We start from the raw sequence: 13,657 nt of genomic DNA on the forward strand, positions 1-13,657 counted from the left end.
GGTATCTTCTTCCACATATTAACTGACTGGCACAATACTCCCAAGCAATGGCACCAGAATCCTAGTTAACTACAACTTGCCGATTCTTTGGTTTCCCCAATGCTGAAATCCGTCAGTGCTAGACTGCCTTGAATGGAACAACGGGGATTGTACAAACACCTGCACATACACCTGAAACACACACACACACACACACACACACACACACACACACACACACACACACACACACACACACACACACACACACACACATACACACATGCACACACACACACACACACACACACACACACACACACACACACACACACACACACACACACACACACACACACACACACACACACACACACACACACACACAGAGTCATAAACAACATTGTGGAAAGGGCTATGTGAACAAATGTTCAATTAGCTGCCAGTACATGCACAGGCCAGGGTGACTCACGTTATTACTTCAAGTAGTTGACTTGTGAAAGCCCACCAACACAAATTACAATACTGAAAAGGAGCGTCATTAGACAAGACATCATCTGCCATTGTTACGTATTAATGCAATCTAACGCATTCATCCAACTTTACCGAAGTATGTTTGGATTCTTACCATCTCTTCACATTCACGATGTTGTCAAGTAGAGGTCACTCCTTCCTTTCTTCAGCTTCCCCACTAGCAGTATTGGTAGCAGTTTGTCTCACCGGTGCCGGGGAATCATCAGCATGGTTTGCTGCACCTGAATGTGATTCTCCCTGAAAGAACAGTAGAGGGCCATGTACTTGTATTAGAAACACATTGTGAATTATAGACGATGATTCAGAGAGTTTGACCAAACATATACTATGCCTCTCCCGAATTCTGCACACCTTTGCTTAAGAAAAACACTACCGGCCTTACAGATCGAACTGCAGAAGTAACTTATGCACATCTCTATCAACTTACTATGAGAATGACCGTACATGTACATAGTTCCTTCTCAGACTGCTATACTGACCAGGGGCATCGGAAGGTAATTTAGTGTGGTACGGTCAGCCATCTGAAGTACAATTCACTCGTGTGGGAGGGATGGCTGAGCCGAAATATTTTGGAAATTTGAGCCCAAATCAGTGCATTTTATTGATTCACAGGGTGCTTGGGGCAAATTGTGGTACGGTCAATACCGTAGTGACCGTACCGTGTCCGATGCCCCTGCTGACCATTGCATGCAGTTACTTTCGGGATTTATCCTGACGGTGGGGAGTAGGGCATCTCACACAATCTATTGTAGCTAGAACCCTAAGTCCCTGTCAGTGAGAACATTTTACGTGAATACACAGCCATGGCAAACTGTTGGCCTGCAGTGGACATGTATGTTGCAAACCTGAGTAACTTGAGCCATGGCTTTCACTAAACTTTCTGTATAACCAAGGGTGCATGTATATTCACAAGCATCAGAGCACTCATGATACCTGCATGCCAGGTGGAGATGGAGCATCATCTTCGAAATAGAGGTTCCCAAGGCGTGCTGTCCTTGTTTCCGTCTCCTCCGCGCAGTCACTGTCTCCAGCCGTGTCCAAAACCAAGGCAGTGGGTGAAGCAGCCCTACTACTGTCACTGGAGAACCCTTCCCAGGGAACACACTTTGACTCGTAATCCGTCACTTTCTTGATATGCTCAACAGGATGGATGCTATCGGTCTCTGCATCTGCTTCATGGTCCTTGCCTTCATCACCAAAACCGATGGGCACCGTAGCTGCGGTTGCTAGGAGTCTCCGACTACTGTTGCCAACTGAGTCCTCTCCTCCTGTGTGCCTTCCGCCCATCTGTTCAGACTCGTTCTCGTTTGCGTCATTTTCATTCGGAATGCTCATGGCGGCGTGCACCGGCTGTGGCTTGCGGCGTACTAGTATGTCGACCACCTCGCGATCATCCCTGCGCACTTGTGACAAGTACGGGGCTTTGTTTAGCTTCTGCTGGGCTGATGTCAGATAGTACTTGGAAACACTCAGCTGGGATTCAAGCTGCAGGGAAAAATGAGGCCAAGCAGACACATACAAAAACTGTGTTGGTACATGCCCAGTCTGGTGGAGACAGGAGATCAAAGAAAATCAATAATTTGGTGGCTTCACTCACCTTGTCAACAAGTGCTTGCTTGACATCCAGGCACTGGCGAAGATCTGATATTTCGAATACTTGCCGCTGGACATGATGTTGCATGTCGTTGTAAGCCCGGTCCAACTCAGCAATGCGTGCTTGATAATCTTTCAATGAGCTAAATACGCAAACACAGGCCAAAAAATGATACCGTACGTACATGTATGTCAGCCCTGCTGGACTCTCTTGAAGGTGATTCTGTGTCTACCGAATCTTATCCGAAGAAGACAATCATTTTTCTGTGATGCCAGTGAAGTCGTGTCTGCATACCTGGAAGCACATAGCTGTGAGGAGAACTCATGAAAGTCATCCATTTGCATGTAGTTCAAGGCGAAGAAAGCTTTTACCTACGCAGCTGGCTCTCCTCTCTAAGTTATTCACCTCTCAGTTAACTACACGTACTCTTGATCTCTAATGTAGATCTGATGTCTCCCAGGTCAACTTCTCGCTTATCTCATCAAATCAAACCATTCAAGGGTGGCGTGTGACTGAGTTAGACTGAGTTTTCAGCATCCGTAGGAACACCACTACCCTGCAAAGATCTAAGGCGCAGATACAGCTCCTAAAGCGGTGGGAGGTGAGTTGATCAAACCCACCAACAAAGTGGGAAAAGACCAAAAATCCAATTCGCTGCATCTACGTTTCCCTGCGTGCCAGGCCACGATTTCCCAATTAACTGTGGGTCGCAGCACGGCTGGAAAAATCCTCCCGCTTGCAAGCCAGCATGACTTGAACCTTGTGCCCTCTGCTTCCCAAGTACTTCGAAGTAGTGCCCGGGTGGTCGGGATATGAAGCCATGCACAGTACGGGTACACTCCTACCTGCTCTTCTTTTGCAACTGTAGATCCTTTGCAGCGCATTGGTCTTCCAAGTAGATACAGTAAGCCTTCAAATCTGGAAAGTTGCTGTCCAGTAGCATCTCACCAGCTCTGGTAAAGGAGCAGACGCAGAAAGGCGCAGAAATACAGATGGATAATACAGAATAGCTTGTTGGTACTGTGTGTAAAATCATGGCCAGGAGCCATGATGACCTACTAGCATGAGTAAACTGAATTCTAATCTAATGATTTAGTATGTGTCTGACACAATGATCGATGCAGGGCATTGTGCACCCTACTTCAGAACAAGATTATGCATGTGTCTCAGACCCATACAGAACCGTATGTGAATACCCATTGCAACATACATGAGTTACTTTGAACCCATGCCATTAGTGGGATATGATTCACAGATCAATGTTAGTGGCTGCGGTCGGAAAGCATTGCAATCGACAATGCCCAATGCATCAGCAAAAGGAAACATCATCCCGAGGCAGGGAGGGTAAATACGCACACATCAACAACTGTGTAGTAATAGAAAATAATTACATGGTAAAAAAACCTTGACTATAAAAGCTATTCTCCATTCTGTTTTTTTGTAGTCAGAGTTTAAAGCTATATTACTCGAATAATTTTTGTCTGATGATGGCACAAGCGTGAAACTCTGAGTTGCAATATAATTATGTTCCACCTCACTTGTAAAGCTATACTGCGAAGGGTTTCCCCAGAGGATCGACGTAATTGGCTGCATACTTGATACTGACACCTTACCCATCATGATACTTGCCAACTTGTCTGGCTGTCTGCTCTTCATTGTCACGATCACCACCACGCAGCGAGCTATTCGTCAGGTCCGTCTGGTCAGCCTCGTGACCACGCATTGCGCGTGCACCGCTTTTGTTGATCTCCTCCTGGTCTGAGAGCCTTGCTAGAGGTGGCGGGCCAAGTGTCCTGATACGCTTTGGACTCCCTGTCGTAGTACCTATGAACACACACACACACAAATTTAATGAAAAATGGGATTCCTGTCCACACAGAATTGCATTCGGCATACAACTCGAAGTATACAGTAAACACATGCCACGGGTCACACGAGAGAACATCTGATATCAAACTCCAAGCAAATAAGTCACGGTTTGTGTGCGACTTGGTAAAAACGAGTTCCCCACATCCGCGGGAACTCCACCACCCTTCATGCTCAAGGTGCAAATGAAGCCACTAAAGCGTTGAGAGTTGAGTAGATCATAAAGTTCAAGTAAGTTATAGCATAATTCTGTCTCAGTTCCAGCAGAAAAAAGGAATTCAGGTTCTTCAAAGATGGCGGGCTAAAGAATAGTCAAGCTGGTAAAGAGAAACGACACGGACCGAAACACTGCCAAAATAATAAGTTTTCAGCGATTTTCTTTGTTGGAGCGGATGCGTCATGACCACGTATCAACACAGAGTTAAAGATTAAAAAAATGCTAGAATGTAATAGCATGTGGATACCCTACATTTTGAAACCATGACCAGTCCGCATTCGGAAACAGCACCGGCTACCGGAACAAAATAATTACCGTATGTCCGCACCTTTAAACCCATGGAATTATATTCGATTATAAAGCCAGTCTCAGTTATAAAGCCATGGGCTTAATAAACGAAATGACATTTGAAGTATATTTTTCAAAAATGAAGGAATAAGTACTATGCTAACAAACTTACAGCCCAGCAGAAAGGGTGAACAAGTAGATTTAGATTACAATTTCTGTGTGGACTTTGACTTTTATGGCATGGTGTAGTGGGCGAGTCATTTTGCATCTAAAATACCTAGGAAAGCAGCGGTGTTTCAAATATAAGGCCATGGCTTTAAAGGCGCTGACATACGGTATAAGAATCTAGGCGCGCTCTTTTTCATCAAATATGTACATTCCATTAGCCCAAGGTCTCCTCAATGTGACCTAGCTTATGCAGTACTAAGTCAAAACACATCGCGTGGGGTGTTGTAAAAAAATATAAAAAACCATAAATTCAGACAAGGGCACCGCCATATCAGTCGCTAAACTGTGCATTTGAAGGTCTAGTTTCTGATAGGCATTGAGCTTCCTCATAACACTAATATAATAATAAAATCTATTTCCTACTGTTGGTGGGATATCATACTGCTCACTAACGGCTCCATGAAATGCCGGGAAGTCTTCAGTCCTATGGAGTCAATTCACTGTGACCTCAAGGGACAGTCAGATTTTCCCCGCTCCAGTCAAACCCTACATCTATGGGTCAGATGATGTCGGCCACATTAGATTTGCTGTCACATGCCTTGATCATTTTCTGCACAAATTTAGTTGCATGACAAAGATGTGAAACCATTCTATTGCGGATAGCTTTTCGTTACCTAATTGACCAAGGCTAATTCGAGATCACTTACCAGATTCTCCTTGGCCTTCCGGCTTCCGATAAGGCTGGAATGCCGAGTGCTTTCTCTTCTTACGGTTCCCTTGCTGGGACTCCGCCTGGCCAGCGTTGTCACCTGCAGCAGCCTCACCGCTGTCTGCTGCTCCTTGAGCTTCTGACGGATCAGACTGAGCATCGAGTGGCGAGCCTTCGCTGCGCCCCGCTCGGCCATGTGTCTGCCAGCCACGCGAACGTTGCTTTCTAGAAGGACGCTTGGCGCGGCAGTTCAACAGTACCCGCAATGGTGGCGTCGTGCATATCACCTCTCTCAAGTCATGCCTCTCCAGCTCAGTGGCGAGGGAATCCAAGAAGCCAATCAAGTTGCACGACTGCGCACGCCACCACAGAACAGAAAAGAGGAGGATACAGAATAAGTACTGGAAAACTAAACATGTAGATGATCATGGTATAGCTGTAGAGACACATGGAGAAATCCTAGCCCTAGCTACCCTAGAAACCCCACCACCACTCCAAACATACACACACTAACAGTCAGTAGGCACATGCCCATGCGTAACCAGAGCCGGTGCAGGACAGCCGTGGCGAGTTACCGAGCATAACCACCCAAGCACACGCACACGCAAACATATGTGCATGCAGCGCATACGGACATTCTCTATTGCATTGGCAGCAGCAGCAGCAGCAGCAGCAGGAGCAGCAGTAAATGGGTACGGTGAAATCATCACTTACACGATAAGACCAATACAGGTTGTAGTCCATCTGCTGAATGAGACTTTCACAGCGTCGACATAAGTCCACGTCCTCAGCATGTACCACAATAACATCAGGTGGTTGGCGTGGAAACGATAGCTGGAGTATAATATGAAGGGTTACACTGCTCACTGATCCTGGACCAAAACACAGGAACGTTCATGCGAGACATCAGTAAAGTTTGCACGTCCGCCATACCACCGGCTACACAATTGTGTTGAGCAACAACAACGACTGGCTTTAACAGGAAGTTTCGCATGCATTGCATGCTGAAGATGTGTAGACTTCCCAAACCGAATATGCCAATATGGGGCAGTTGTAGGGGTGCCAAGATGTATAGAGTGCATCATAAGATTCATAACTTCTCGCAAGTGATTAAACAAACTGGTATCATCCCCAAAGGGAAGTGATCTGCTCCCCGTGTTGTGGCTCACCTCTCCCATCAGCCTGGACAGCACTTTTTTTTAAGATTGGTGGCTACCACCCAAGCACAAGTAAACGGCACTGATGAAGCTCCCTATTCAATCTTGCAGGAAAGCAGCACTCCCAGCGGAATGCAACACGTATACTTTACCCGTTAAAAGCCTACGATAAAATCTTTTGCCTTTAAGACAATCAGACTCGGGTGGAGAGCCAAGGATTAATTTATCCCCTGCCTTTCAAGGTCCTCATTTCTTCTTTAATATAATGTATGTATGTTATGCTTCTAGAGTTGCACGCTTCCAGTGGTCCCCGGTGAGAAGAGCCAGGCCGATCGAAGGGATGACGTGTTTAGCTATTCTTACCCGGTTTGTCTTCTTGCCAGGATGTGGTTTCTGTCAAAGGAGGCACGCATGCATAACTTAGGTCTTGCTGTTTCCTATAATTATACATGTAGGTAGGTCGCAATAGATAGGTACATAAGTGAATGTAAGAGAAGGTTTTCAAACCAGGTATTTCCATGGATGTCAACACTGATATTTATGTGCCAACAGTGCGTCTTGGAAACCAGGCTTTCATTCAAAGATTTCAAACATGATTCTATATGAGGCCGGTTTTCATACGAAACACTACAGTCCATGTCTCTCTGTATCCACACGTGTACATGTGTGAAATCAGTCATGTTTCAAATGTTTCAACTGCCTACAACCCGTTCTCAATATTCAAAGCCTCCACTGTAGCCATCCATTATATCCATACATCCCCACAACACTCTCCAAGCGTTCTCTGGGCTATGCCAATTCCCAATGTTTTAATGTATTTCATCGATTGGTGCAGCCCAGAGACCGCTTGGAGAGTGTTGGGAGGGTGCATGGCACACAACCCTGATACCTCTTTTAGGCTGCCCCCCCCCCCCCCACCCGGACCCTATGTTGGTTGTTACTCGTGTCTTACCACAATAGATCACGTGAAACGTTCCCTCCAGAGTGATGGGCTCTCCACTTTCACCAACTGCCGACACACAGGATCAAGGAAAGAAGAAACAAAGAATGGTAAACCGATAATGCTCTCTCTCTCTCTCTCTCTCTCTCTCTCATCCTGTTCATAGTCGCATCCTCTTTACACATTCTCTCAATTCTTCATCCTCTTCACTGTGATCATATTAATTTTATATGCAATCTCGTGGCTTGACACTTAGTCTCAACGCACACCAACTGAAATGTCTCCCCGCTGCAAAAAACATCCTCAGTCTCCTCACCAATGTTCTGGGTTTTGCCCACCATTCGGCATTCGCCTCAGATTAGGGTCAACATTAAAAAGGTTGCATTCAGTAGAATTCTGATAAGACGCACCCCATGGTGAACAGGAAAGTGTACCGAGTATCCGGGGCATTTCTTATCTGAACAGGGGCATAGCTGGTCCCCCTTTTAGGGGGGGGGGGGGTGCACAGCCACATATGTGTAGGATGGCTGGTGCATGTCATTCATCGTCATTATGTGAATGCTGAACCTACGTTGACATTTTAGGGGTGCCGCCTTGTCTTGCTCGCTCTTTCCTCAGTTTACAGCAGAAATGAGTAGCCTTTGTCATTTGCAAACATGCATAATGGAATGCCATAAAGTACTGCTGACCCCCCCCCCCCCCTTCCCACCTGCTCTAACTTCCGTAACTTGTCAATTGCCTACTATTCGTGAAGCGACTTTGGCACACATGGCAACATACGGTCCCCCCCCCCCCCCCCCCGCCCTTGCCGTAAAACCAACCCAGAAGCAACACAGTGTATTGGAAGAGGATGAGCAGTATTTGCGGGTGTGGTGAGAGGGATAAGCTTCAAATAAGCTGATAATCAAATGAAGTTTTCGCTGGAATCCTGTGCTGCTACAAGTTATCTTTATGGTTCAATGTCCAACAAGGATGCGGACTACTCACCGTTTTCTAGGTTGAACTGTGCTTTTGCTATCTCTATTGCATCGTGCAATCCCGCCTGCAAATGAACACAGTGCATGTGACACATACATACGCATGCACACATGCACACACATGCACATGCACACACATACACGTGCACGTACATGAGCGCACACGCACACACAGACACACACACACACACACACACACACGCACACATGCATCCACTCATACTGATGTTCATGTACATGTAGGTGGTCTGGTGAGGAGAAAAATACTGCATGCAAGCTTATAAATAACTGGTTAATGAAATCCGGTACCAGGAGAGAATGCAACACTGGACTTTTTTTGTAGTCGCATTGTCCACGTCGCTCACCCAAAAGATAGTGCATGACCGCAGGAACTACAAAACAGCATGCATACCCAACACCCGCAGTCATAGTAAAACATTGTTTTGGCAAGCATGAAAAAGGAGGAGCTGGGGTGGTTGACCTTGTCCATGAAAGTTAACATCTGTATTTCTGGTAAAGTACGCTGCTTGTCAGATTGCAACAGCAAACCCAACAGGCTGAAAGAACTCCTTACTGTCACACAAAACACATGGGACCTGCGTGAGAAACTGAAGGAAATCCCAAAGTATGCAGAGCCCAATGCCTCCAAAACGTTCGGCTGCACATGAGTGTGTGCATATCACTGGAATGCAACACTATACACACAATGGGGTACGGTAAGCATTTGGCAGGAATATCTTACCTGCGCCTCCTGCAACCGTAGCATCTCGGAATGCTGCTCCTGCGTAATGCCCGTATGCGACCACCCAACTTGCACTTGCCCCATGCTCTGCCCTGCCCAGGGCATTGCGCCCTGCCCCGGCGCATGGGAAACACGGCCCATTGCCCAGCCATGGCCAGAGGCTTGCATACCACCACCCGATACCATCTGCTGCTGCTGCTGCTGCTGCTGCTGCTGCTGCTGCTGCTGCCAGTGCACCTGGTCAGAGGTCTGAGAAGTAGTCTGGCCATAGTCTGCAAACGTTGGCACTGGATTGGGAGAATAGTACAGGTGCAATGAGCATCATCTACACACAACACAGCGACGAGTCAAGATGTATTCAAATTAATACGGTCATGTAACTGCTGATATAGAACAACATACTAATCAAAACTTCAGATGAAGCATACTTATACATACAAGTAGGTCTACCACTAGTCTACAGTAAATATACAACATTTCTGCGCTGCAACACTTTCTGCACTTCACACACGGATTTTGACATTTCGGCAGCGATTTATTTTCGGCACGGGGTTAATACTAGTACTTTGTAAATCTCCAAAGCCGCTGTGAGAATTTGATCGGGGTTTTAATTTCGGCGTTTTAGGTCGATGCCGAATATAGCCGAAAATCAATCCTGTAGTTGCCGAAATGTTGTGTACTGTCAACTTTGCGTATAATGACACTCGGCGGGGCATCAGAAAAGTGTCCTTATTCACGAAGTGTCGTTATACCCGAAGTCTCATTATACGTGTTACAGTTGGATGGGACTTTACTCTGGGCATGGACATTCTGTCGTTATTCGCGAATTGTCGTTATATCCGCAGTCGTTCATAGCGAAGTTGACTGTGTTCACAGTGCTACCACTTCATAGATAGGCACCATCATAGATCATACACTGGTGCATGATTGATGGTGTTTGCATGGTCCAGGTGTTTGGTACTTTGATACTGGGTGAAACCTGGGGCTGCAGACTAGCACAGGGACACATCTGCATCTGTCCACAGCCCTAGTGCACAAAGACTCTACTTGAAAATCATTGGGCGTGACGCACAGCAGTTTACACTGCACATGTACACATTATGAGTGCCATTATGAGATTTTTGCATTAGCTCAAGTCACATGAGGTACAATGGTTCCGCTTGGATGCGTTTTTCTATTGAAACTGAATAGCCCAGCTATAATTGATTTGTGGCGAAACCAAAAGCCTTTTTCTGCTGTACGGGTAGAGGGTCTAGCTATAGTACCATGGACGATCTACAATAATCTTTGTGCTGAATGACTACTGAGTACTGTATCAGTGTATGTAGCCAAGTCCAAGACTCAAGACTAGAGTCAGTAGAGACTAGAGTACCAACGCCCCCTATCAACAACACGTGGATCTACGCCGCGTAGGTCCGCGCCGCGTAGCCTTCCTATCCACACTGCACTGATGCACTGATGCAGTGATGGCATGAGTGATGCATGATGACAGTGATGTAGATATTAGAGTGTACTGCGGTATGCAGGGCATTGCAAGTGGCACGTGTGGTGACCAGCAGTTGGACGCGTGCTTGTCAGCAGCCACCAAGCTGCTTGGCAGCAGCACTGCCAACAGCAGCGGCCTCCTGTTCCTTTTCGCCTGGGTGGAAACACAAAGAAAAAGAGAAAGACATTCGGTTGCTACTTACTTGCTGCCGTCACCGGACATGGCTTGATGGGCGCTTGCCCAGTGGTGCGCTGTGCCAGCACGGGTATCATGGCTCGCTTTCTACGATTTGCGGCAGCAGTCTCCGTTGGCGGCACGGCAATGCGAAAGATGCGGCAGTCGTCTCGATCCACATTCTCATCCATTATCTCCACGAACACGTGTTTCATGGTGTTCAGAGCGCTCCGAAAGTTAATCTTCCAGCGCGACGGGTCCGGATCAGTTTCTTTGTATTTACCAGAGTTGATCGCCCATGCTTTGAACAGTGCTGCGTCCTTCTCCTGGATATAGTCATGCCGCTTCATGTGCTTCCAGGGCATGCGAAAAATCCGCTTGTCCCTGTCGATCCAGTGCAGTCCCTCGATTGTCTCCTCGTCGAGCAGTTGCTCCAGGAATGGTAGGAATAACTTCCTCTCCGTTTTCAGCTCAGGGGCGGAATAGAGAGAACCGGCCATGTTACCTGGTTGGCCGTGAAAACCGGTCATATACGACGGACCGGCCATCATACTCAAACTTGAGCCGGAGCCGTTCATACCGGGGACACAAGCACTATGCTGCACCATGGACGACGGCCCAAGGGGAGAGATGAAAGACGAGGCTGCTGCTCCAGTTGCTTGTGCAGGGGTTGGCAACACACTTCCATTCGATCCGGAAGAAGCATGGTTAATATAAGAGCTCAGCGGGTCCACGCTAGGGCACCGTTGCATGGCTCCTATGTCACTCTCACGCTCCATCTCAGTCGCTCCGCGAGCACAGATACTGGGGAGATAGCAGCGGCGGCGGCAGCAGCAGCCTCATCGAATTCAAGGCCGAAGTTACAGGACTTTGCGCACGCAGCCTGCCGCTTTCGACCAGCTTGTGCAAGTACGAATACACGGATGCCTGGCTATTGAGGCTTTGTTCCGACACTTGCTTGTGTGTTCGAACACCACTACGGGGCTAGTCGGTCACTGTGCAAACCAAAACTAAAAGATTTTAGCTCCGTCTTGCTATTGACTTTCACTGTTGTTGACTTTCCTACTACCAGTACCAGTGCTAGAAAGTACAAGTATGGCTGTTGAAGCAGAGCTGCTCGTACATCCAGCGCGCAGCTTGAAGACTGCCGGCCATTCTGCAACTGGTGACACCTGCGGGACACACGATGAGGTGCAGTTGTGGATTCGCAATCGCACCTCGCTCGGGCGCGATGCGTGGCCGTGGAGAGGAAGACAGCTGTAGTAGACATGCTGAACCTCCCTGCCACTGCCAGCCACGGGCTGGCAGTCTATTTTTCTCTCCATCACTCTCGTCGTTCTACAACTGGTAACGTTAATGTAGGCCGTTGGACATGCACACTTCAGTCTGAGGTTTTACGACTGTCAACCGAATGCTGTGCGTTCTACAGAGTTCAGCGCTGCTCAATGAAATCCAGTCGCATCAGTAAAGTTTGCGCCTTGCATCGTTCCACAGCCCAGTGTTCACAAGTCTATGGCTGCGCAACGCCGGGCGAGTACGTGAGTGACGCGACTGGATTTCATTGCATTTCAACACTGTGCGCGAACAATTTCGTTAGTTGTCACCTTGCACGACCGCAAGTACGAGGCCCTTGGCCTGGTCCCCGGTTTTCGCGCTTGCAGTATTAGCGAGGTGGGCTCTGGTGGAATAGGAACAGAACTGATATCTCTGGAAACGATCGCGTAGGCCTTCGGCTCAGAAGGCCGCGTCCTTACTGGACATGAGACGAGGAGAAACTGAATGCCATGCCAGCATGTCGTAAGTAACATCGTTTGTAATCGCAGTCATGAGTTAGTTGCGCTTGCAACCACAGGCACAGGCATTCCAGAGAGGCTTCATTGGATGGCGTTGTTGATAACAGAGGGAGACTGAGAGAGAGAGGCCCAGGGCTGCGATCAATTCACTTGCCGAAACTTCAAACACGAAAACACAGCGAGCCGCCTTTGTGCCATTTTGGTCCGATCTCACAGAAGTCTTTGCTGTGAGCATGGTCATGACCTGTACCATGTGTACGGGGGTGGCTTCGAAGCTTTGCGCGCGCAGGCGATCAGTAAACTGTTTGAAAAAATAATGACCATCAAGTAGGTAACCATGGTGATGATATCTGATTGCCATACTTACCAAAACCTATTCAAATGTGAGATACCGCTTACTAGCACTCTGCTTTACACACCGGCACACCATGCACACTGCTAATAGTAATAATCACTACATGGGCCAAGCAGGTACAGCTGAGACAGGAAGTCGCACTGTGCTACTCACATCATGCACTAGTTGTCATGGTATTGGGTACCTCGTGCAACTCTCGACTCAAATACAGGGTTCTACTTCTAGCCAAAGGGGGTGGGGGGGGGCAGCACCCCCCCCCCCCAGGCCCCTACTCACTTTCCGATTTTTGTGTTTTTTCATACCATTCCACGAAAATGTCTTTTTAGAGGCACATTTCACATTTGTCTGTTTGTCTGGGGTGAAGTCAGGTGTTCGCCCCGTACGTTGCATTTCGCATTGAAAATGGGTTACGGCTAGGCATATGCGGATAATGCCGGCAGAAAAATTGGCAGAATTCGGTACTTTTTCTGGTAAGTTTCATGCATGTTTGGCATGTGGATAAAGAAATGGAGTAGAATTCGAGGAATTGCCCGCCATAAGGTTTGTATGGTTCTGCCAATTTTACTGCTTTTCGAGCAGAATCTGCCACCTTTTCGAGCATTATCCGCCGATGCTTAGTTACGGCAAGAGGGGGGGGGGGGGGTGTTATACTCTTGGTTACGGGGTAACTGTTTTCCC

General features: G+C 47.5%; 1 protein-coding gene across 1 annotated transcript; it reads right to left on the bottom strand.

Annotated features, from left to right (window-relative positions):
• Positions 1-11,834, bottom strand: LOC135808391 (uncharacterized; the record flags this gene model as incomplete). Its single annotated transcript, XM_065321575.1, is given in 12 exon segments — positions 1-171; positions 608-750; positions 1,447-1,998; positions 2,111-2,249; positions 2,953-3,060; positions 3,721-3,931; positions 5,354-5,708; positions 6,070-6,227; positions 7,465-7,521; positions 8,440-8,494; positions 9,172-9,458; positions 10,860-11,834. Coding segments are annotated over 11 exon segments (2,781 nt in total). The 5' UTR covers positions 11,611-11,834.
• Positions 11,835-13,657: the final 1,823 nt, after the last annotated feature.

Source organism: Sycon ciliatum, chromosome 2 (genome assembly GCF_964019385.1).
Source record: "Sycon ciliatum chromosome 2, ocSycCili1.1, whole genome shotgun sequence".
Classification (NCBI taxonomy): Eukaryota; Metazoa; Porifera; class Calcarea; order Leucosolenida; family Sycettidae; genus Sycon; species Sycon ciliatum.